The sequence below is a fragment of the Ylistrum balloti genome, unplaced genomic scaffold, assembly GCF_031769215.1.
Source record: "Ylistrum balloti isolate Yb309-2 unplaced genomic scaffold, AGI_CSIRO_Ybal_v1 Utg370170, whole genome shotgun sequence".
Taxonomy (NCBI): domain Eukaryota; kingdom Metazoa; phylum Mollusca; class Bivalvia; order Pectinida; family Pectinidae; genus Ylistrum; species Ylistrum balloti.
In genome coordinates, this window is record NW_026782161.1 from 455,674 (window position 1) to 483,184 (window position 27,511).

At 35.2% G+C, this 27,511-nt stretch overlaps 1 protein-coding gene across 1 annotated transcript in view; it reads left to right on the plus strand.

The window, feature by feature from the left end:
* LOC132551053 (BDNF/NT-3 growth factors receptor-like) overlaps positions 1–27,511 on the plus strand; it is a 124,764-nt gene extending 97,253 nt beyond the window's left edge. The window contains exons 3-13 of the mRNA XM_060215153.1: positions 2,244–2,315; positions 7,998–8,066; positions 9,792–9,961; positions 15,524–15,796; positions 16,071–16,364; positions 19,584–19,717; positions 20,157–20,430; positions 22,494–22,800; positions 24,347–24,584; positions 25,292–25,450; positions 27,326–27,511. Coding sequence (XP_060071136.1) covers positions 2,244–2,315; positions 7,998–8,066; positions 9,792–9,961; positions 15,524–15,796; positions 16,071–16,364; positions 19,584–19,717; positions 20,157–20,430; positions 22,494–22,800; positions 24,347–24,584; positions 25,292–25,450; positions 27,326–27,511 — 2,176 coding nt within the window. The remainder of the gene's footprint in view (positions 1–2,243; positions 2,316–7,997; positions 8,067–9,791; positions 9,962–15,523; positions 15,797–16,070; positions 16,365–19,583; positions 19,718–20,156; positions 20,431–22,493; positions 22,801–24,346; positions 24,585–25,291; positions 25,451–27,325) is intronic.

Sequence of the window (27,511 nt, forward strand, 5' to 3'; positions counted from 1 at the left end):
GAATTTGATTGGGCGAATTTGTTCGACCTTGAATATCTCTTTTTTGTCGACTATACAACTCTGTTAGTGACATCGAAATAGAATGTTACAGTTTTAAAAACTATCTACGTTTACTGCATAATTTAATCGTCGTTTAGTTATATCTTATTGGAATTATTCTGGCGCGCTGATAAAATCTTTAGAAACACAAGAGGTTTTACTACACACATTAAACACATTGATAGTGACTTAGTTGTCGCTAAAACCTGTCGAATGAAATAATTTACATTTAATCAATAAATACGTACTCTGTCTCGATATGGGAACCACAGGTTAACCTTCGGAATGAAATAATTGTAACTTAAACCAAATATATAGAGGTCTATTGTCTTCCTTTGTGTATATATGATATAGTATATCCACAAAATTTGGAAGATTCCTTACCCTTACCGTACACTACATACGCAATGCTAGTACACTTCACACATGCCATTTGTCTGCTGAAGGTGGCCGTAGTCATTTTAACGCCACACTTTAATTTTCTACTATTTGTGATTTAAGGACATTGCTCTGTGTCAACAACCTTTCGATAAATATTGTCCCTTTTAAAGATAGGTTAAGTATGGCACGCCGGCACTCATTTCAAAATGTGAAATTCACTTTAGTTTCGTCATTGTGCTTGCTAATAGCATAAGTAACATTTATCGTTAAGTTGTTTTGAAATTTAAGTCCTAGTAGTGACACAACCTCTTATTATGGCGACAGTGGTCTTGTAGTCAAACGTTTGAAAGAGTTTGAATTTTTGTACTTGATTTTACCAAGCACACCTGGTGTACAGTAAATCTAACACAGGGGACCTCTTCTTACGTCGGTATATCTGGCATCAAGACATTTTATTATGTCTGTGCACAAAACATTTGGAGATAACCTTGACTCTGTCATAACATAAAGAATGGTGAAGGGGGACATTGTACCTCGGTCATATTTCTTTCTGACTAAATTCATTTTATAACCGAACTGTAAAATGGGGACATTAACGTGTATAACGTACAATCGAGAGTCGTTTACATTACTGGAACAGCAATAAGATTGATTTAAGATCGACATCGCTCGCTATGGTATTTGGACGAATGCGCAAAGAGATTATCTGAGACCGCCTATTATTGATCACCACGGAATTTAAACCATAAACACGTTCTCAATGACGAAATCATACTTATCTTTATGAAAAATTGTGATATTTTCTTATGTTACTATTCTCCGATGAAATAAAAGGCATTATTGGTAAGTACAACATATAGACCCTACACCCACGTTATAGACCTAATCCAATCCATCACTGTACCTTTGTTGGATGATCGAGTTCCTTGCTGACAGCATCTTCATCGAGTTTGGTGTAACGTACTATTGGCATAACTATGAGAACTAACTATGCTCCTCTGTTGGCTGACTTGTTTTTGCTTTCATGCCAGGCTGCATTTATCAAAGAGATTATTAAAACCGGTCACAAAGACCTTGCAATGTCATTTAATTTCACTTTAAGATACATTAATGACGTCTTGTCTTTAAATGATAAGAACCTTATTGACCAGGATCATCGCATATACCCACCAGAACTGGAAAATCTTCTTTTTTAAAGCAAATTCTTCATTACTCTTATTTGCCAAAATATAATAATACGCTTAAATTTCATTGCACTAAATTCCCTTTTGTAACTTTCCATTTCTAGACAGCAACAACACAACATCCCGAACATATGATATGTACAGGTCACAGTTGATTCGATATTCTCGAGCCCATTCCCATAATCATGACTTTCGTACAAGAAGTAGTCAACCGACGGACAAACTCGTTTCAAGAGGTTTCAAAAGATGCGGGTTGATGAAAATAGCGGGAAAATGTCACGATCGTCATAGCAACATCCTTGAGATATGCTCTATTTCTTTTTGCGATATGAAGCTGGACGTGTTTGATACTCGTTAGTTTTCCTAATGGCTGCGTTGTTGTATATTTTGTTCTCATTTAAGAAAGTGACATCTTTTACTTTAACTGACCAAGATTTACATGACAGGTGTTGTCGATGACTCCGAAGGCGCTTACTCTTCCGAAGCACATGATCTTCTTTTTCTGGTACATTTTCACGAGTCTCCGTGTAAGTCATTATTTTGTTCATAATATGTCGTTTTTAGGGCTTTGAATTTTAATTATGTTGACCTGTCGGTTTTTTCTATTATAGATTTTTTACGTATTTTTTTATGTTGCAGAACAATTGAAAACTCCGGTCTTAGATATATATCACCGGAAGCTCTTAAAGGGAACAAAGAACTCGAGATTATGTAAGTATCTTTATCGGAATGCGTGTATTTCTTTAAAATGTATTAAGTTATACTGTGATCTGCTGCCATTAGATATAATAACCTGATTATCACACGTTTGATAGATTCAGATGATATTCGCAAATTTTAACATATTAAACCATAAAATATCCCATGACGAATACTTGAGAACCTAGCCACTCAATGACAAGAAGAGCCTTTGTAACCAAATCAGATAATGGTTTAGTTGTAAATTTATGGAAATGTAATCAAGTTACTATAAGATATATTGTAAGGGATTCAGAGTAGATGTCGTTGTTGCCCTATTGAAGAGCGGAGACTAACATGCTGTGTTATGAAAACGATGGCGTAAACTATCAGATATTAACACAGATATGATTGGAGAGGTGAATGGTCATATGATTTGATTACGTCTTTGCGTCCCTTGTCAATGATATTAGCTGAAATAGATGGAGTTATCCACAAATGGCGTGTTATTTGGTGTCCGGCTAGAGATCACTCGTTCGAACCCAGACAGGGCAGATTCTTTTTCATTACGCACTCCTTTACAAATTGTGATGCTTAGTAGGAGATATGGGACCGTGGATATTGTTGTCTTTTGAGACAGGGAAAAAGCAGGTAAATGTAAATTGAGGGAGTAGTATATAAGTAGATAATCCTTATCGCTTTATTAGCATCAGCAAGTAGGACTTCCCCTTTATCCCAACGGTGTATTGTACGGTTAGTGAAAGGTCCTTACACAATCCTCAGTGAGGTCAAAGTGTTTTTCATTACTACTTACATTTTCGTTTTATTAGTTGTATTAGCAAGTGAAATTATAAAAATCCATTACCCATGCCTCAATACAGATCCAACAAACAATACAGACTCGAGAACTGACAGCTAGTTTTGAGTGCTAACACATACAGAGTACATGCGTCCAAACAGATTAAGGTACCGATAGCTTAAACACTTAATCAGGTACACATACATTCATACAAACGTAAGAACTATTTGCTCTGTCACGTACATAATTCCTCTGAATTTCCTTCCATAAAGATTAAGGAACTCTTTCCAACGTCTGATAGACACATCCATACTGGATGCCATTACCACGTCGTTGTTTCTTGTTCCATTTCCATCAATTATTTATCCCGGATGATCTACAGAGCCAATCGTTGAGAATGAAACGGAATGCTATAAAGGGGGTCACAACAGGGTATTTATTGTGTGGGAATAAAGGCTAGTTGACAAGGTCAATTTAAATAAAATGACTGTATAACGATTGTTGATATTAACTTTTGTTTCCGTATTTTCAATATTTGTGTTCTTTAGATTAGATTAATAGTTAAAATGAAACTCGATTTTATTGCCCTCGTTCATTCCCCCGTGATGGACCTCAACCGTTCTCTGCTGTAAAGACTAATCATATGAGTGAAGGTTCACACTTTGTAGTATTACCCGGCTCCGATCGAATTCTGTAGTGAATTACGTAACACACTGTAGGTGAAAAGATGAAATATTTATTTGTGTATTAGAAACGGAGCTTTGTTTGGAGTGGTACTTGGCGTTAAATCTTTACCATAAAACGGAAGTTGTTTTGGAAACAATTTTCACTTGTTTGCCTCAATAGTCCTTTAGGCTATAAGGCTGCAGGTAGAGCACCGATTATTGATTTGAAAAAGAATTGTAAAAGCAGAAAGCAATATTTCATAGCATTTACTGTTAGTCGATTGTTATGAAAATGTGAACAGAAGGTAAAGTCAAGCAGTCAAAGTAAATTTTAACTGTAGTTTTGTCTTTAAAATCAAAGTTATTAATTAGTTGTATGGCGCTTTTATTACAAATCTTCAAGATATATTATAACGGCTATAATGTATAAGGGACTTTTAAGCTCCTTCAATGACTGCAGCGTCTTTAAGAATGCTTACCGTACAACATTGTAAGGTATTCCATGTATAATACCCATTGTTTCAAAACTGAAGGAAAACAATGCAGTACCAAACATATTTTCATATTCGTTTCAAATGTATATGAACTTTTACCGTATCCATTTATATATATATTTTTATCAGTTTTATACTGCTTTCTTGTTCTAACAACTTGCATGGAAAAATGATAAGACTTTTGTACTGTCTATAATTTGCAAATATTAAGGAAAGTGTCTTTCTGTCTGTCTGTCTCAAACCATGAATAGCATATTTGATTTTATGCGTACAAAACCAGTGTAAAATAAGAAATGTTACTGAAGTCAGGTTCGTTTCAAAACGGAACATGCTTAAATTGTGTTATCAATGACAAAGTGCACAAGTAGCCAAAAACAACAAGAAAACATGTAAACAGAATCACATTCCAAACTCAGCTACAGTAAACCTAGGACAAAAACAACAACAAAATACCACCATGTAAACAGAATCACATTCCAGACTCATCTACAGTAAAACTAGGACAAAAACAACAAGAAAACATGTAAACAGAATCACATTCCAGACTCATCTACAGTAAAACTAGGACAAAAACAACAAGAAAATACCACCATGTAAACAGAATCACATTCCAGACTCATCTACAGTAAAACTAGGACAAAAACAACAACAAAATACCACCATGTAAACAGAATCACATTCCAGACTCATCTACAGTAAAACTAGGACAAAAACAACAAGAAAATACCACCATGTAAACAGAATCACATTCCAGACTCATCTACAGTAATTCTAGGACAAAAACAACAAGAAAACATGTAAACAGAATCACATTCCAGACTCATCTACAGTAAAACTAGGACAAAAACAACAACAAAATACCACCATGTAAACAGAATCACATTCCAGACTCATCTACAGTAAAACTAGGACAAAAACAACAAGAAAATACCACCATGTAAACAGAATCACATTCCAGACTCATCTACAGTAAAACTAGGACAAAAACAACAAGAAAACATGTAAACAGAATCACATTCCAGACTCATCTACAGTAAAACTAGGACAAAAACAACAAGAAAACATGTAAACAGAATCACATTCCAGACTCATCTACAGTAAAACTAGGACAAAAACAACAAAAAAATACCACCATGTAAACAGAATCACATTCCAGACTCATCTACAGTAAAACTAGGACAAAAACAACAAGAAAACATGTAAACAGAATCACATTCCAGACTCATCTACAGTAAAACTAGGACAAAAACAACAAGAAAACATGTAAACAGAATCACATTCCAGACTCATCTACAGTAAAACTAGGACAAAAACAACAAGAAAACATGTAAACAGAATTACATTCCAGACTCATCTACAGTAAAACTAGGACAAAAACAACAAGAAAACATGTAAACAGAATCACATTCCAGACTCATCTACAGTAAAACTAGGACAAAAACAACAAAAAAATACCACCATGTAAACAGAATCACATTCCAGACTCATCTACAGTAAAACTAGGACAAAAACAACAAGAAAACATGTAAACAGAATTACATTCCAGACTCATCTACAGTAAAACTAGGACAAAAACAACAAGAAAACATGTAAACAGAATCACATTCCAGACTCATCTACAGTAAAACTAGGACAAAAACAACAAAAAAATACCACCATGTAAACAGAATCACATTCCAGACTCATCTACAGTAAAACTAGGACAAAAACAACAAGAAAACATGTAAACAGAATTACATTCCAGACTCATCTACAGTAAAACTAGGACAAAAACAACAAGAAAACATGTAAACAGAATCACATTCCAGACTCATCTACAGTAAAACTAGGACAAAAACAACAACAAAATACTACCATGTGAACAGAATCACATTCCAGACTCATCTACAGTAAAACTAGGACAAAAACAACAAGAAAACATGTAAACAGAATCACATTCCAGACTCATCTACAGTAAAACTAGGACAAAAACAACAAAAAAAATACCACCATGTTAACAGAATCACATTCCAGACTCATCTACAGTAAAACTAGGACAAAAACAACAAGAAAACATGTGAACAGAATCACATTCCAGACTCATCTACAGTAAAACTAGGACAAAAACAACCGGGAAACATGTAAACAGAACCACATTCCAGACTCATCTACAGTAAAACTAGGACAAAAACAACAACAAAATACTACCATGTGAACAGAATCACATTCCAGACTCATCTACAGTAAAACTAGGACAAAAACAACCGGAAAACATGTAAACAGAATCACATTCCAGACTCATCTACAGTAAAACTAGGACAAAAACAACAAGAAAACATGTAAACAGAATCACATTCCAGACTCATCTACAGTAAAACTAGGACAAAAACAACAAGAAAACATGTAAACAGAATCACATTCCAGACTCATCTACAGTAAAACTAGGACAAAAACAACAAGAAAACATGTAAACAGAATCACATTCCAGACTCATCTACAGTAAAACTAGGACAAAAACAACAAGAAAACATGTAAACAGAATCACATTCCAGACTCATCTACAGTAAAACTAGGACAAAAACAACAAGAAAACATGTAAACAGAATCACATTCCAGACTCATCTACAGTAAAACTAGGACAAAAACAACAAAAAAAACATGTAAACAGAATCACATTCCAGACTCATCTACAGTAAAACTAGGACAAAAACAACAAAAAAAACATGTAAACAGAATCACATTCCAGACTCATCTACAGTAAAACTAGGACAAAAACAACAAGAAAACATGTAAACAGAATCACATTCCAGACTCATCTACAGTAAAACTAGGACAAAAACAACAAAAAAATACCACCATGTAAACAGAATCACATTCCAGACTCATCTACAGTAAAACTAGGACAAAAACAACAAGAAAACATGTAAACAGAATCACATTCCAGACTCATCTACAGTAAAACTAGGACAAAAACAACAAGAAAACATGTAAACAGAATCACATTCCAGATTCATCTACAGTAAAACTAGGACAAAAACAACAAAAATATACCACCATGTAAACAGAATCACATTCCAGACTCATCTACAGTAAAACTAGGACAAAAACAACAAGAAAACATGTAAACAGAATCACATTCCAGACTCATCTACAGTAAAACTAGGACAAAAACAACAAGAAAACATGTAAACAGAATCACATTCCAGATTCATCTACAGTAAAACTAGGACAAAATATGAACAGAAAAACATATTTACACGAATACACCTGGAAAAGTAAATGGAGAATAATAAAAGGTGTTCCGAAAGAGAAAACGTCTTCTGCTTCATCGACGACACTTGTTATGTAAATCTTGATCAATCCAATAAAGTAATGTCACGTTTCCAATCGAACACAACATATGAAACAACATATTTCTTATTGTTTCTTTTCTGGTCCCTTATTTTACTTGGATTTATAAAAAGACGGTCATGTTATGTACTTTTCATAAGAATCGGATGTATTAGTTCATCAAAATTGATAAATCTGCTTCTTCGTTTGCCAATGCAAAGAAGGACAAAGTAGCCCTACCACATCTCAATACAACGCTTTCAGCTCAAGTTTTTTATTGTTCCTACACTAATTAATGAATACATATTACTCGGAACGAACAAAATCATGATTAAGTGGTCAGTCTTTGCTCCTATTCTGTTCATGGAATGTCATTTCATACATAAAGATTAATACAGTTGTTACCGCTGTTGTATCATCGAAGAAACTGTTATTTTCTCATTTACAGATCACTCAGAAGAAACAAGATTGAGTCCCTATCCTGGGAAATCATTGATGGCCCAAATGTCCTTCAGCTGTAAGTATTTCATGTCCTTCACCTGTAAGTATTTCATGTCCCTCACCTGTAAGTATTTCATGTCCTTCACCTGTAACATGTCCTTGCCCTGTAAGTATTTCATATCCCTCACCTTTAAGTATTTCATATTCTTCACCTGTAACATGTCCTTCCCCTGTAAGTATTTCATGTCCCTCACCTGTAAGTATTTCATGTCCTTCACCTGTAACATGTCCTTGCCCTGTAAGTATTTCATATCCCTCACTTTTAAGTATTTCATGTCCCTCACCTGTAAGTATTCGATGTCCCTCACCTGTAAGTATTCCATGTCCCTCACCTGTAAGTATTTCATGTCCCTCACCTGTAAGTATTCGATGTCCGTCACCTGTAAGTATTTCACGTCCTTCAGCTGTAATATTTTCATGGCTTTCAATTGTTAGTATTTCATTTACTTCGTCTGTATCTCATGTCCAAATTGCGTCATTTTCCCTAAAAGCTATCTTGAAATATAAAGGTGATCATTTAATTTTTCAAAAGAAGACCTTTGATCATTGTCCATCCGCGTGCTTTGTAATACTCTCCGCTTAACTGTCTGTTTTAGATGAGTCCACAGTAAGTCAAAAATGTGACCAATGTGGTGTAATGTTACTTTGTATCGATGAAGATAATTAAGTATGATATACAAAACTATCGCCATTGATTAACTGCGCTATGCTATCTGTGGTTTATATCACGACTATTGTTATGCGTAAACAAGCCTACCTCGACTGTCTAGGTGTTTATAGCGGAAGATTTACCGTATGAACCACAGACCATTAGGTCTGCTTTGAACACATATTAAAACTTTTTTAATCTCAATGAACGTACGATCAGCCTAAAGGAGGAAGTCTTCTCAATTTGTCTGTTAGGTTAAGCATATTTGACACCCACATTATATATAAAGAAGATCCGATTTTTTGTCATAAATTGCAATCTGCTTTTTCAATTGATAAGTCTGCACTCAATTATCTGGAGAAACTTTCTGACGATTCTCTGTCATGAAAGCATTTACATGATAACGTAAGCAAATTAAACTTTGACCATGTGTTGTTTCCTACATTAGAAACAATATGTCGGTTTTTATATTCCTTTACTTTATTTATCTGAACCTTTCTTCAATTTCGATCCTCTATGATTATTCAAGATTGACGATCTGGTGATGGTCCTTCAGACACACTGACTTTTGTTCTGTATCTCCACTGATGAGAATCGATCACGTGATCTGATTTTGGCAAAACTTGTTGATTTGACATTAAGAAAAAAAAACAAATCACTATAAATTGAGTGAGGAAGGCTGTGTATGACTCGGAACGTGGTTTTATATTCTAAGAACGAGCATTTAGTGCTAACAATGAATACAAACGGTTATCATGACGTTTCATCAGGACTTTCCTTAAAATGTTCATTGCTTAAGTATTAATGCACACAAGAAAACTTATAGTAAAAGCTATGAGCCAATGCATTGATAATAAAACCATCATTTGGTTATAAATGGAGAATGGATACATAGAGCTTTGTAAAACAGCATGGGCTATACAAACTGATGAACGAATAATATGATGTTTTCTCATGGATCATGGCAAGGAATTAGTCTAAGGTTTGTCTTTATATATTTCTTGACATTTCTGATACATTTGTTCTGATTGTCAGTGGGAATAATATGCCTGATGTATCATACAATGACCTTACCAGTTGGTTTGATTGTAGTATTGTGGATGGAAATCCTCTCCCGTGCAATTGCACGAGTATCTGGCTCAAATTCCTATTAAACAAGAAGTCGTCGTTGGTTTCCACCGGCAACTACATCACGTGTATTGAGAATAGGGACAACGTGCTCACAGAAATGGATCTCTCGATGGCAAATATCACGGGTTGTGGTAAGTTCAGATGTCACATAGCTCACACGGGTTTTATTTTTAAAACATGTGACCTTGTTATCCTGCTTGGCAATTTTTAACATATGGAAATAAAAACTCAAACAAAAATGAATTTGTCTCTAAAACATCAGTTTTAATGAAAGTTCCTCTGAATGTGTTATCAAAATAAGCGATGACTTTAATCCATCGTTTGGCTCTATTGTATCTTACTTTCAATTCGAAAGGTGCTGTTCACGTGTATGTCTTTTGTACAATCTTAGAACAAATAAATGATCTAAGATTGTTAAGCCAATCGCAATAGATATTTATGGTTTTTTTAAATTCTTTTTCAAAGGCATTTCAAAGTATTTTCCATGTATTAGAATTTTCTTTCATTCCTATTTGTGTAATGTCACTCTACATGTTTGCTGGATGTTTGCCTTTCACAACCTTGTGAGAAGTATCTCGACTACTTTTATTTACAATATAGTTTTTCAACCACAGAGTAAACCAAGAGAGTTCTTCCATATCTACATCATGACGAATAGTTAGGTAGACTCTTGTTTTATCTCTCATTCGTATATCATTTCTTTTCCACGTTAAATCTTGTCTTACATATAAGCTTTTTCTCTTCTTTTGAATCTCTATGACCCGGGACATATATTGTCGCCAAGTAATTCCAACTGGAAGTCATTCTTCAATAAATGAATTATTGGAGAGGCGTTTGTTTATACATGAGTTTTTTTGTTCACTCAAAGTTACCGTTAATCGTCTGGAGGTTTCATTACTAAAGCTGGCCGCTGGTGGATTTCTTAGCAGTTTTCATTGGTTCAGCTGAGAGTTGAGCTTGGGTCTGAGTTTTAAGCGACTCAACTCAAAACTCAAGCTCAACCAATCAAAAATAGCGTCATGTTGTTCTGCAAGTGATTTCCAAGTATGACGTCATTGGTTGGCTGAGCTTGAGTTTGAGAGTATGTCGACATCGCTTCATGCGTCAGGACCAGGACCTCCTTCATATTAACAGGTTGTGTTAAGGTGTTGACAGTTTTCAGTCTCACTTAAAGATTGGCTCTGAAGTTTTTATTTCGTAAGTGGTTTGTTATCTATGGTTTAACACTGAAAAATAAATTCGGTCATTAATGTAGGAGGGCAATGTTAAAATAACTCTTATCATCAAGGAAGCGTTTTACTACGGAAATCATATTGGCTTGAACAAAGCAGTAAGACTCGGATTAGAATCGTAACCCGACATGTCGTGTCCCTCTTTGTGAAGCGATCCTTCGAGCGACTGGGATACATGTTTTTGATATATTTTGTTATTGTTACCACCCCTAGAGGAAACCTTGATTTTTCGTCGATGTTGCCAACCCTAGAGGGTAACTTTAATATTTCTCGATGTTGCCAACCCCAGAGGGTAACTTTAATATTTTGTCGATGTTGCCAACCCTAGAGGGTAACTTTAATATTTTGTCGATGTTGCCAACCCTAGAGGGTAACTTTAATATTTTGTCGATGTTGCCAACCCTAGAGGGTAACTTTAATATTTTGTCGATGTTGCCAACCCCAGAGGGTAACTTTAATATTTTGTCGATGTTGCCAACCCCAGAGGGTAACTTTAATATTTTGTCGATGTTGCCAACCCTAGAGGGTAACTTTAATATTTTGTCGATGTTGCCAACCCCAGAGGGTAACTTTAATATTTTGTCGATGTTGCCAACCCTAGAGGGTAACTTTAATATTTTGTCGATGTTGCCAACCCTAGAGGGTAACTTTAATATTTTGTCGATGTTGCCAACCCCAGAGGGTAACTTTAATATTTTGTCGATGTTGCCAACCCTAGAGGGTAACTTTAATATTTTGTCGATGTTGCCAACCCTAGAGGGTAACTTTAATATTTTGTCGATGTGTCAGTTCTTTGCGGAAATTTTTGAATTTCGTCGATCTTTCACCCGAAGAAAAAATAGTATTCATATTCCTCAGAAAAAGTAAAAGGAAAACAGTAGAATTCTACATTTTGCATTTTTTCACACCTTTCATTGATACTGATTTCAATTTGTCCCTCTATATGTTTGCTCTGTTTACATTATTCTGCTGAATGGCATGCTCTTATATCTAGATACAGAAACAGCCTTCAGATAATTTAATTATAAGTAAACAAATGTATCACAAGTTAACCTTCACATTAACAGTTAGTTGCCTAGGTTATATTCAATAACGACATTGTTGTTATCGTTCCTTCAATCGACCGTAATTCTCTCTAGGAGGATTGATATTTACGCTACACGAATGTGCAACTGAAGTTGTGATTTTTACTCGTTTAAAAAATCATTTATATTTTCTATGTAAAGCATCACATTTCAGTGCCGAAGAAGCTATAAAGAGTTTTCATTGTAATCATGTTAAACCCTCATCTTCAAGGTAAATAATCATCGACCTCGTACATTGCTGTAAAACTGCTGTATGTGATTGCAGTTTCCCTTGGGTCGATTACACGAACAACATCAAAAATACAAATGAAGTATATTTACTCGAATGGTAGAAAATATGGAACTCTGAACGAAAGACGCAAATAACAGATGTTATCCTCTGAGGATATGGCATCGCCATTGTGAAACGACTACTGTGATCGAGAGAAAGCCTTGAAGAGATGGACTTCTGGCGTCGTGACACCTCATTCTTCATGGAACATAACACAATCGTTATATAGCATCAATCAGTTCAGGGTTGATCTAGACTAGCTATATATATCTATAAATTTTCATCAACTGTGATGTTTCTTGTGAGATATTTCAGAGTTCCCATCTGAAACAATAGGAAATGGGATCTCGATCCAAAGGATGTATCGATTACACATGTCATCTACAAATTCGGTTAAGCCTGCAGTGCTGTACGGAATTCATTGGAATGCAGACAGCGTAAAAATCAGTGCGGTTATTATCGAATTTAAATGTTCATTTGAAATTTAATATTTGCATCATTTTGTAACCTACTTAGTACATGTACAAATCCATATCAATACGAAGAGATACAATAAGAAAAGTATAGGGAAAATAGCGTCACTACCTTAGGTCAAGGGCTTGTACTAAGGAATACAATAAGAAAAGTATAGGGAAAATAGCGTCACTACCTTAGGTCAAGTGTAAGTACTAAGGGATACAATAAGAAAAGTATAGGGAAAATAGCGTCACTACCTTAGGTCAAGTGTAAGTACTAAGGAATACAATAAGAAAAGTATAGGGAAAATAGCGTCACTACCTTAGGTCAAGTGTAAGTACTAAGGATACAATAAGAAAAGTAAGGGAAAATAGGTCACTACCTTAGGTCAAGTGTAAGTACTAAGGAATACAATAAGAAAAGTATAGGGAAAATAGCGTCACTACCTTAGGTCAAGGGCTTGTACTAAGGAATACAATAAGAAAAGTATTGAGAAAATAGCGTCACTACCTTAGGTCAAGTGTAAGTACTAAGGGATACAATAAGAAAAGTATAGAGAAAATAGCGTCACTACCTTAGGTCAAGTGTAAGTACTAAGGGATACAATAAGAAAAGTATAGGGAAAATAGCGTCACTACCTTAGGTCAAGTGTAAGTACTAAGGAATACAATAAGAAAAGTATAGGGAAAATAGCGTCACTACCTTAGGTCAAGTGTAAGTACTAAGGGATACAATAAGAAAAGTATAGGGAAAATAGCGTCACTACCTTAGGTCAAGTGTAAGTACTAAGGAATACAATAAGAAAAGTATAGGGAAAATAGCGTCACTACCTTAGGTCAAGGGCTTGTACTAAGGAATACAATAAGAAAAGTATAGGGAAAATAGCGTCACTACCTTAGGTCAAGTGTAAGTACTAAGGGATACAATAAGAAAAGTATAGAGAAAATAGCGTCACTACCTTAGGTCAAGGGCTTGTACTAAGGAATACAATAAGAAAAGTATAGGGAAAATAGCGTCACTACCTTAGGTCAAGGGCTTGTACTAAGGAATACAATAAGAAAAGTATAGAGAAAATAGCGTCACTACCTTAGGTCAAGTGTAAGTACTAAGGGATACAATAAGAAAAGTATAGAGAAAATAGCGTCACTACCTTAGGTCAAGTGTAAGTACTAAGGGATACAATAAGAAAAGTAAAGGGAAAATAGCGTCACTACCTTAGGTCAAGGGCTTGTACTAAGGAATACAATAAGAAAAGTATAGGGAAAATAGCGTCACTACCTTAGGTCAAGTGTAAGTACTAAGGGATACAATAAGAAAAGTATAGAGAAAATAGCGTCACTACCTTAGGTCAAGTAAGTACTAAGGGTACTAAGGAATACAATAAGAAAAGTATTAAGTATAAGAAAAGTATAGAGAAAATAGCGTCACTACCTTAGGTCAAGTGTAAGTACTAAGGGAATAAAATAAGAAAAAGTATCAAGTGTAAGTACTAAGGGATACAATAAGAAAAGTATAGAGAAAATAGCGTCACTACCTTAGGTCAAGTGTAAGTACTAAGGGATACAATAAGAAAAGTATTGAGAAAATAGCGTCACTACCTTAGGTCAAGGGCTTGTACTAAGGAATACAATAAGAAAAGTATAGAGAAAATAGCGTCACTACCTTAGGTCAAGTGTAAGTACTAAGGGATACAATAAGAAAAGTATAGAGAAAATAGCGTCACTACCTTAGGTCAAGTGTAAGTACTAAGGGATACAATAAGAAAAGTATAGAGAAAATAGCGTCACTACCTTAGGTCAAGTGTAAGTACTAAGGGATACAATAAGAAAAGTATTGAGAAAATAGCGTCACTACCTTAGGTCAAGGGCTTGTACTAAGGAATACAATAAGAAAAGTATTGAGAAAATAGCGTCACTACCTTAGGTCAAGTGTAAGTACTAAGGGATACAATAAGAAAAGTATTGAGAAAATAGCGTCACTACCTTAGGTCAAGTGTAAGTACTAAGGGATACAATAAGAAAAGTATAGAGAAAATAGCGTCACTACCTTAGGTCAAGGGCTTGTACTAAGGAATACAATAAGAAAAGTATAGAGAAAATAGCGTCACTACCTTAGCTAAAGCGCAACTGAAAAATGTTACATATTGAATTATATCGTTATCTCTATTGTAACAATGAGAGGTGTATTTGTTTATGTCAGGGCCTGAGATAGAACTTTCAAATATTCAGAATCCGATATTTTAACTAACGTGTTTTAATATGTTTCATCCTTTTCTCTCTTTATTTTAATGCCTTTTCACTACCTACCATTTATCAAGTCTTTAAACCGACCAGTAACACACTATTGCTGGCGAGCCTTTGATGAGAATAAAAAAAATCAACTGGGTTACATTTAGTTACGTTACTAACAATCACTGACTTTTTTTTTCGGCCTGGCATCTTTCCGTGGACAACAAAGCGAAAAAATTAAATGCCAGGTATAAGCCACCATAGTTTATGGTTAGGAACATTGCCCAGGTTTTTTTCCGTTTGGTTTGTACACCTTTCTACATAATTTATAAGAAATGTTACTAAAAACTTATAACAGAAACACACGAAAAGATACAAACATATGCATTTTATCTTATACCTACGTTTTTCGTCTTGACAGATCTACCGAAGGTAAATATCTCTCAGTCACTCAGCATTGTTAACACGAGCGATTCTGTTCACGTGACGTGTCGAGGTGAAGGTCAGCCTCCGCCAATAGTGGAATGGGACGTATCCCGGCTGAAGTCTAATTACTCTATTCAAACTTCGGACGACAGACAGACACAGAACCTGACCATCTTGTCAGCAAGTCCATTGGATAGTGGAGACATACCATGTAGTTCAAGAAATGTAGCCGGAAAGGTCATAGAAGAGATGAGATTCACAGTCAATTGTAGGTTTGATACGAGACACATTCGATACCATTGTAAAGCATTTACACTTTAGCAATTGTCATATATCTTAGATCATAGATCTTACAATCATTTTGTTCAGAATTTCTTGTAAACACTACGCAGTTTTATGAGTACCACTGCACCCATAATTCTACATCTTTTCGTTTTCTATATATCCGTGTATATATGTAAGTGTCTCTAAGGTATAGAGTTAAGACAGAAAAGTATATATTATTGGCTATGACAGAATTTAATATATATTTTATGTTTCAGCTGCTCCAAAAATCACCAAGCTAACTAAACCAAAACCGAATTTCTACTATTGTATAAATTACGAAATAATTGGATATCCAAAACCAGAAGTCACGTGGTATCACAGAGGGAAAAAACTCGTTATGACAAACAATCTCTTTGATGATAACGAAAACATGAATAGTATCAATAACATAACCGGATGTCTGACGTTCACAATGAAAGTTCCCAAAAACAACGGAATATATACTTTAGTTGCCATTAATGAATTTGGAAATGACTCCCGGGAAATCAATGCTGATTTCGAGTTTGTAGGTAAGTATTGAAGATTGATGTTAATTTCTATCGCTACTTTAGAATTCAAACGAGGCCTTTCACTTCACATAAATTAATACCATGAATCAAGATAGCAAATCATGGTCACATTTTATATATCTTTTGTGCAGTTATGGAAACAGTTATGAATATTTATTGATAATTACATTCAGATTTTGTATATGCAAGAGAATAAAAGAGAATTTGTTTTCTAAACGTAGCGGAATCAACTGTTCAGTCCAGATAGATATATAATGGAGGCCATCTAAAGATTAAAAAAACTGAAATTATATCGTTGGTCGGGCATTCCGCATGAGCGTAAAACTGAATCTGAATTTATGATCTGAACACTAACACAATGAATGTCTCATGTAACAGTTAAAAGTATTTTTACGATTTCACGGAGAAACAGGTCAAGTGAAATAGATAGTAACCATGGATATTTCCAATACAATTTGTTTGAATTCAATATCACTTGATAAATCATACGATCGTTCCCAACATTAAAGATGTTACTTTTTTCGGTCAAATTGAGAATCAATATCGGTGTGGACATCTTATATAGTTGCTAATCGAAATTGTTGACTTTAAATGTTTTCTGTAATACATGTGCTAATAGAGACTTACAGTACATTTGACAAGAGTATCAACAACGGAATTCATGAAAATGCCAACAACGCCGACGTAAAAAGTCGATAAAACGGAATCAAAACACGAACAACAAAGATTTACGCTTTAGTGATCCCATGAAGACAATGCCCTGTACACGGATAATAGGGCATATCGTCGAGACGGAATGATTTTAATGATCGAATTAGGTGCTAAGATCTTCCAACAAACAATTGGTATTCCTATGGGAACAAACATTGCCCCTTTTAATGATTCCAGGTAGAATATCCCTCTTCTATTTACAGTATAAATAGGACGAGTTTAATGTTCGTAATCCAACCTGGTGGTTCCGTTGTTGCTCATTGTCCTTTTCCGGGAACTTCACTCTACTTATTTGGATTAACCAATGTTTACATGGCAGGTGTCATCGTTAAAGCAGACGTGTTTTGTTGCTCATTAATTTGCTAGCTGGCTCCATACTTTGTTGTACTAAATTTAAAATTTAAAATTGTCTTTGTTCAGTCGCCTTAGATTCATTTTGATAACAAGATTTGAATAACGAAATCACAAGGCGTTATATTACGCAGAAAAAGATTTTTTTCTCCTTGAGATCAGTCTGCATCCATGTGTTGTCAGTGTATCCGTCAGCTTTCGACATAGTCAACGGAAATCATGGTATATGCAACAAGCCCTTAAATGTCTTGTAATATTGTGAAAACACGAAAGGTAGGGGACGGGAATATCGCATTGCGGGAATAGAAAATTAAAAATAGAAGATCGCTATCACAGATTGGTAGAAAGATGTTCGTCTTGGTTTCGATGTAGGAAACGATCGCGGTAAGTGGGTAACGAAACAGAATAAAGTGTCATTGATTCCTTTTTATTTATAGTTTAAAGACATTGGAGAACATTGCAGTGTCTTTGTGATCTGTTTTGAATAAATTCAGTCTTGCAAGTAAACAAAAGCAAGTCAGTCAAGGGCAGAGCAAAGGTCGTTCCCATGAGTATTCGCATTGTAATTGTATGAAAGTGAGCATTCATAATTGTAAGAACATGTAATTACCAAGTTTCGTTTCAATTTCGAAGATTTGAAATTTGCATCAATTTGTGAAACTCATCCCGTATACACAAGGTGTCCAATATCAGGGATTAGATAAATTCATACAACATGCTGTAATGACAAGTAAACAAAGTTTTAACCCGAAACACTTATTTATAACGCAAGAGAGCAGGGGCATCAAAACAAGCTATATTACGAAATCAAATATGTCAACACAAAATCCCAGAGAAAATTAGATTGACGAAGTGCATGCTGATATACGGAATCAAATTTAAACATCAAACCATGCCGTGGATAATTAATTCAAATCTAGGCACAAACAATTATCACAGACTGATGCATAATTAAAGCCCAAATTTAATTCAAGATTAGGTAATGCGTACAAATTTGGTCCAGTTACAACAGTAAGGCTAGTCAGAAAGTATATTAGTTGTCGTTGATAACTAGGTAAAATCCCAACATTGTTGTCTGCTGGTCAGTCTGGATCAAGTCTACAAGTTTACAGAGAAAGCTATCAAAGTCACCATTAGCTTTCAGCCTGCTAAGGGAAAAAACAAACAATAATCTTTCTAATTAGGGAAATTGGCATTTTTGTCGTACACATCCATTGGGTAGCGATCCAGTTCATCCAAATGTAGTAAGGGTGCAGGAAAATGTTGGTACAGCGTCATGAAAGTGATCGAATCTATATAGTTCAATGGATTCTATCCGATCAGTCTGACTGAATATTACAGTTGTCACCTATCCATTCCTACAGCCAACACAGTCCGATACTGTTTACATTCAAATCACGAAGAATCCTTTGGGTTTTTTATTTTTAGTTTCCAAAATTAATCAGCTATCTTTTGATATTTATTTGTTACATCTTATCAATGAATCTGGAAAGATTGAATTGTGCGAGAATAAGAAAATAATTGAAAATACGGGAAAATTGTTAATAAGAGGACCTATTCAAATGCAGCCTTTGTTTGGCATCATATTCAACTAGAAACACAAGCTGGTTTATCCAGCCTCGTCCTTTTTCTCATTCATGAGAGGTCAGCGGTACATAAATAAGGAGTAACTAGAACATTGTTGGCTTGTGTCCATTTAAAATGTATACCAGGTTGCCTCAGGTACTGCTTTTATGTATTAAACCGTCATTAACTCTGTCTGGTTGCTTTCATCGGTATTGGAGAACGTGACATGCTTAAGGCAGTCTTCAGATATCGATGAAAAAGGTATAACTGAATGTTTTCCGAGGCGTGACGTCATAAAATGCGATTACATAGGTGATTTTTAGTGGTATTTGGGCTCTAAAAACAAAGTAATGCTTTGACAGAGTTGAAATGGTGTGTGATAAAAATTTAAATTTATTTCGATGATATATTGTTTTACAATTAAATGTAAATAGTTACATGTGCACATTGTAAACGCAAATATTGGACGGTACATTAGACTAGTCCCGCAGTATGTTCACCATCATGTAAAGGCTAGGAAATATCGAGTACATTGAAAGGATGTGGATGTAGCTGGTCATACACTGTTCTAATAACGATTGTCTTTTTCAGGGTCTAAACATGGCGGTTCATACAAAGGTGGTATACCACCATTTAATATGAAACCACCACAAACTAATAGCTACAACGACAAAGAACCATGGAATGGACCACAACTAGAAACAGCCAGCAACGACACGCTCATCGTACGTATACATGGAAGGAGACTTTGTTTTCTCGAATTAGGCTTGTCATTTCTATTCTACATTACGTGATATTTCCTTTCCACTGATATGTATTCGAGTTGCATGCATCTTTTCTTGAAAATGGCATTCATAACCCTCGTTACATTATCAGTATTTTGTTTACCTGCCTGTAAAGCGAAGGAATTGTATTTGTTGTCTCCATAACGTGATTTGTACGAGGCGACTACAGTTGGGATCTGATCTTTTTGAATAATGCATGGTCGATCTCATTGGGAAATATTCTATTTCTGTGTGTAATATGAAGCTGGATGTATTTAATGCTCGTTTGTTGGTTCTGTTGTTGCATACCTTGGTTTCTTTTGAGAACGTAACACTACTGACTGGCTGCGTAACAAGGCAATTTTTATATTAACTTCTTATACACTTGTTTTTTCGACAGATTTACATTGGAACTGGGTCGGCATTACTGGCAGTATCTGTCCTTGTTGTAATCGTCGTATTCATCATACGTAACTTCCGCCGGAAGTTGGCTCGACAGACTACGGAGACTCAGTTCGCATCCAATGGATCACGCCGTCCTCTGCTACAAACCACGAACCAGAGTTACCAGCACACGCGCGTTGTGGCACAGGAATCGATGCCAATCCGTGCACACACTGTCGTAGAAAATCCTCATTATGGCCAGAAGAACGTCAGACTGAAAAATGAAACGTGTAAGTACAAACAAATAGTTCTTTTCAGTTTCCGTACTTCAAATAGTGATTGGGACTTTTTGTTCCGAAAATTGCGCCTTCAACATTTAAACTTCCGGTTTAAATCTTTTTGTATCTGGAGCAGTGATGTTTCCTTGCAGTACAAAGTAAAAATAACCTTTGAAAGGGGTTGAATTATATATGCTAGTGCTGAATGATAAAATTAACTGCATTATAAAGATATTGTTCAAGGATTCGTCCGGAATGCAAAGGGCTGAATCTGTGGAAGCTTTTATTTATTTGGTGGAAATGACTTTTTGTTGTAATTATAATATCACAAAAAGAAATAAGATATTTCTCTGGGAAGTAGCGTTATTACTTAGATCGATGTGTCTACCGTATGTCATTGCATATGTCAGCTATCGACATATGTTAAATTGAGACATTGGAAGCAATTGAATATCAAATCAATCGCAAAAAGCAGTACAATATGTGATATGAAGATATCCACTATCAAGAAATCTATAATTCACTATTAAGACATCGAAACCCTAATGGTAGTTATGCAGCCTTTTGGAAAACTGTTTTTATTACAATTCCTGGTGGGTACTCATGATGGACATCGGTGATAAGCTCCAATACATCATCATTATATCTGGATTTGGCAATGAATACTTGACAAGGACTTTGTGGCCTGGTTTGATAGGCTCGTCATTCTTTCTGCTCTAAAAACAAAATAGCCAAAAAACGGGCACAGTTTTCTCCTACAGGTTTACCAATATTCTGTCGATAGGTCTTGCCACCAAGTATCAGCCAGAAATGGGATCTTTTTTGTAATTTCATCAACAGTTCATTTCTTCTTGGCTTCAGATGCACTTTTCATAAAATGCGTTCAAGTAGAGACCACAACCATAACTTTGTTTGTACTGTTATTTAAGGAACAGAATTGGAAAAATCAAACGTATTTAACAAAAGAAGAATATCTGATGAACATACTTGTATATGCTTAAAATGAAACCGTAAACGTCAAAGCTATTGGTCATTCCACAAAAAGCAACAGAAACATAGCCAACTATGTAACATATCAATGTAATATCGTTCTTTTTGTTACGTTTTCAAATTTGATCTTTGATATTTATTTGTTGGATTTTGTTGCTTAACAACCTTTTCATTAACATTTTCTTGGCACTAAAGACCGCTCTGGTGTAAATGGGCGGTTAAGAATATATGCTCCCCATCTTGAAAAGCAGAAGACACAATCGTTCATGTAAAATTAGTTTATTTTGTTTGTTCCGTTGGTTAGCACAACCAATTATGTATGGTTGGAATGCTGATCTGTTCCACACTATCTGAAATCACACATAACAAACAATAATACATCAATGACGTCACGTGTTTTACGTTTGCAAAATGAACATAGCTGAAAAATATTTCTCTATCAACGAAAACAAAATCACGATTCTTAACCTAATGTTGTAGACAAATAGGACATGTATCAACTATCCTCCTGTGGATTGCATTGTACAGAAAACTTAACATTGGCAGGTGCGATGGTCACCCAGACAATATTGATTTCAAGAACAAATTATCGCTACATTTTATCACATCTGCGCGAGTTTTCCTTTAATTACTACATGTATATTTTTATATCTGCGTGGTGAGCAGATCGACGAATATCGTCAGTCCAGTTTTATAACAAGTAGGATTCCATGTGTTTCAGTATACCTATGTACTAAAGTGACACGCATTCATTATATGTGTCCCAGGGAACATTTCACTTCAAAATGGGCATATTTGATCAATTTTGAAATTCATTGTAAAACAAGCTCTTGAAATAAATCATGAACTTGTCAGCGTACTTTCGATTGTCATCGGTCTTTATCTTTAATTGTGTTGATACAGAAGAGGGCCTCAGAAGAATCACCCTGTTAAAAGATTATAAGCTTGTGTACAGAACCATGTATGAGTTATTATTACAGATGGTTAGCAGTGGGGAGATTTGTTGTATCGTTGTGTCATTGCTCATTTTTCATTATTATTGTACACACAATAATGCTGAAAGATCTTTCCCTTTTTAATTTCAGCTATTCGACATATACGTCTTGATAATTTGACATTTCTTCACGAGCTTGGTGAGGGTGCCTTCGGACGTGTTTTTCTCGGCACGTGCATCAATCTGACAGCGGACGCCGAAGTGACTACAGTGGCAATTAAAACACTTAAGGATACGTCAGTCGAGGACTGCAAGGCCAATTTTGATCGAGAAGCAGAGTTGCTGACTAATATTTTACATGAAAATATCGTTATGTTCTATGGTGTGTGCTGTGAAGGAGATAACTTCATGATGATATTTGAGTACATGGAAAATGGAGACTTGAACAATTACCTCAGGTAAATTCAGGCTGGAAGTTGCTCGCTCTTCACTTGTTTGTTGATCATTTTAGGTTGGAGCTGGTAGACTAGTGAAATTCAGTTCCCAGAAGTTTGCAATATCATACACATATATGTACTTGTATACTTCTGGAATAATCAGAAATATTTAAATAACGAAAATTATTGAAATACGGGGCTAGAACACCTCTTTATCTAGATTTTTTACTTTTCTTTTCGATCGCTTTGGGTCTTTATCAGTAGCCTCCTAGGCTTCATAAACTAGGCCCATGACATCATTAATGAATCCTAGAAGGACGAAACAGCTCTATGGTTTAGTTTAATTAACATATTTCCTCTGCGGTATCTAACTCGTAATGTATGTTAGAAGATATATGTTTTATCATCTGTATGCTGCAGTCTAATTCATTAGTTGAGTGCTTTGGAGATCATTCAATATTTTGAAATTTATTGAATATCATCGTTCATAATTAAAATAATTTTAAGTGTTCACCTATCTGTTTGATTCATTCTATTTGCCTACTAGATATTAATGATATATAGGTTCTTAGCATCACTGACGAGCCCTAGAGAACGAAATAGCAGTGTGATGTAGTTTAATTCATTCGTAAATATGTTGTACCTTATTCTAAATTTATGCTGAAAGGATCTATAACCTTGTGTTTCGCTCTCCTGTGTAAATTAATCTTGACCTTCAAGGTGCTGTGTTTTCTTTGTTCCTGTGTGATCGTAGTAGCTACTTTACTGGGTCCTTTTTTACAGCGATCGTTCCAACAGAGAGGTGTGTGGGCGGTAAAGTGGTGCGCTTGGGATGTCAAAGTTTAATGTCACTTTTGAGGAAAGCATGATGTCTTCAAAATACATATAATCTTGCTATTGCAGTACGTGTAAATCTTCTTACAGAGAAACGGGTTGTCTTGCTTTTATTATGCCAATCATTTAAGTAATAAATACCGACATGTCAGTAGAACCTCCATTCAAACTCGACAAAACTTAACAAATCTTAATAAAGATTTACACGAAGACTTTTAGAAGTTTACAATGAGAATATAACAAGTCGTTCCTGAAGGGTAACCATCTTTTGCTTCCGCGATCCGCCATATAAATGTTGTTTTTGTTTATTATTGTTCTTGTTTCTTAATAACAAAAAGTCATTGATTAAGAGATTTGCTTCATGAAATATCATACAAAACGATATTCAGTTAAACAAACAAACAAACAAATACAGACGTAACAGCAAACCAATCATTTAAACAAAAATCGATTAATGGAACCGGAAATAGGAAGAACGGAAAGATTTACAAATGAAATTGAAAAAAAAAATCTGTTCATTGCTTGGCAAAACCTCGCCATTGCTTTCCAACTCATTGGTTATACTTTATCTGTTGTTGGATGAATTAAAAAGTAAATACAGCATTATTTTTATCCTTTTTTATTTTCATTTATTCCTCACAAAAATCATTTTGGCGTGTTTGAAAATCTTTATATCTGTCAATGAGTTTTGAATCCTAGATATTACGAGTTTCGTTGTTTTGGTTGGTTATAGAAGTCATGGACCAGACGCAAAATTAATGTCAAAACGAGCTGGAAGCCTAGATACCCTATCCAAAACAGAGTTGCTTCACATTTCAAACCAAATAGCCACTGGTATGGAATACTTGGCGTCCCAACACTTCGTCCATCGAGACCTAGCCACCCGGAATTGTCTAGTGGGTGACAAGCTCATTGTTAAAATAGGAGACTTCGGAATGTCTCGTGATGTTTACAGCACTGACTATTACAGGGTGAGTACAAGACCGTATAGAGCGTTGCACTATCCCAATTATCTACGTCTATGTGAATTAAGTGAATTATCCTATTTTTTATTTTTATCAATTTTATTTATATTTAATTTTATAGATCGATAATCTACTTTGTAAATCCATAAATATTTTCACGTTTTATATTCAAGTACAGATCACCACCCGCAAATTTGATTCATTTCATAACACTCTTTAAATATTGGTAACATATTGCATTGTTTATTAACGTTTCTAGTGTGTACATTAAAGTTTTGTGTAACATAGGAGGTGAACATTACCTGTGGTATGTTAAACAGATATGATGTGTTAACTATATACTGAGAGTTTTGTGTAACATAGAAGGTGAACATAACCTGTGATAAGTTAAACAGATATGATGTGTTAACTATATACTGGGAGTTTTGTGTATCATAGGAGGTGAACATTACCTCTGATATGTTAAACAGATATGATGTGTTAACTATATACTGAGAGTTTTGTGTAACATAGAAGGTGAACATAACCTGTGATATGTTAAACAGATATGATGTGTTAACTTTATACTGGAAGTTTTGTGTAACATAGAAGGTGTACATTATGTTTAACAGATATGATGTGTTAACTATATACTGAGAGTTTTGTGTAACATAGAAGGTGAACATTATGTTAAACAGATATGATGTGTTACCGTATTTGTCTGCGAATAACAGGTCGGTGGATCTGCTATGCTCCCTGTCCGATGGATGCCACCAGAATCTTTACTCTATAGAACTTTCACCGTGGAGTCGGACGTCTGGAGTTTTGGAGTTGTTTTATGGGAAATATTCACATATGGGAGACAGCCCTGGTATGAGCTGTCCAATCATGAGGTAAGACGAAAATGAAATATCGAATTGTAAGGTAAGATGAAAGTGAAGTATCTAATCATGATGTAAGATGAAAGTGAAATATCCAATCATGATGTAAAATCAAAGAGAAGTATCCAATCATGAGGTGAGATGAAAGTGAAGTATCCAATCATGAGATGAGATGAAAGTGAAGTATCCAATCATGAGATGAAATGAAAGTGAAGTATCCAATCATGATGTAAGATGAAAGTGACGTATCCAATCATGAGGTGAGATGAAAGTGAAGTATCCAGTCATGAGATGAGATGAAAGTGAAGCATCAATCATGAGGTAAGATGAAAGTGGAGCATCCAATCATGAGGTAAGATGAAAGTGGAATATCCAGTCATGAGGTGAGATGAAAGTGGAGCATCCAATCATGAGGTGAGATGAAAGTGAAATATCAAGTCATGAGGTGAGATGAAAGTGGAGTATCCAATCATGAGGTGAGATGAAAGTCGAGTATCCAATCATGAGGTGAGATGAAAGTGAAATATCCAGTCATGAGGTGAGATGAAAGTGGAGTATCATGATGTAAGATGAAAGTGAAGTATCTAATCATGATGTAAGATGAAAGTGAAGTATCGAATTGTAAGGTAAGATGAAAGTGAAATATCCAATCATGATGTAAGATGAAAGTGGAGCATCCAATCATGAGGTGAGATGAAAGTCGAGTATCCAATCATAAGGTGAGATGAAAGTGAAATATCCAGTCATGAGGTGAGATGAAAGTGAAGTATCATGATGTAAGATGAAAGTGAAATATCCAATCAGGAGATGAGATGAAAGTGAAGTATCATGATGTAAGATGAAAGAGAAATATCCAATCATGTGGTGAGATGAAAGTGAAGTATCCAATCATGTGGTGAGATGAAAATGAAGTATTCAATCATGTGGTGAGATGAAAGAGAAGTATCCAATCATGATGTAAGATGAAAGTGGAGCATCCAATCATGAGGTGAGATGAAAGTCGAGTATCCAATCATAAGGTGAGATGAAAGTGAAATATCCAGTCATGAGGTGAGATGAAAGTGAAGTATCATGATGTAAGATGAAAGTGAAATATCCAATCATGAGGTGAGATGAACGAGAAGTATCCAATCACGTGGTGAGATGAAAATGAAGTATCCAATCATGTGTTGAGATGAAAGTGAAGCATCCAATCATGAGGTAAGATGAAAGTGAAGCATCCAACCATGTGATGAGATGAAAATGAAGTATCCAATCATGTGATGAGATGAAAGTGAAGTATTCGATCATGTGGTATTAAGAAACCATTACTTTGTATATCAAATATACCGCATTTATGGTGTCTTGTTGTAAGGCCGATGACAACAGAGGGTATTTGAAACCCTCTCCTTAATCCTGTTTAGCATAAATACTGTCAATCTGTAATTTGCTGTGGTGCCTACTAGATGTGTCTGTATGACTTAAGCGACGTTATTCTAGGCAATTGGTGTGTTCTACTTTTAATCTACCTCCTGAATACTACAGGCATATTGAACGTTGGTAGAGATACACTCCGACTAATCGAATTGATAAACAGAGAAAAAGAAAACATTGTTTTACCAAACACGAAATCAATGTAAACATGTATACGTGTATTTAATGTTATAGAGCCAAAGGTATGGAAATCCAATCGAAAATATTCAAATTTATGTAGACACTGCATTATCAAGCTGTTTGTTTTTAATTTCACTGAATTGAAATTCGGTCAAATTGACATTTTTGTCGTTAACAATGGAGAAGAGTGAACTACACACCAGGTCAGTAAACACATAGCTTAATCAAGCTATATTTGTGTTTTACAAAATCGTTGAGGGTTTGTATATGTATGACGTAATTTGTGTTTCTCAGGTTATCCGCCATATTACGGACGGAAGCCAACTGGAAAATCCCAGCACGTGCACGGACGAAGTCTATGCCATCATGCAGGGTTGTTGGGAACGTCAGCCACACGATCGCTTGTGTATGAAGGACATTAAACACAGGCTAGACAAGCTTTGTATGAGCCAGCCAACTTATCTTGACTTAATAGCTTGA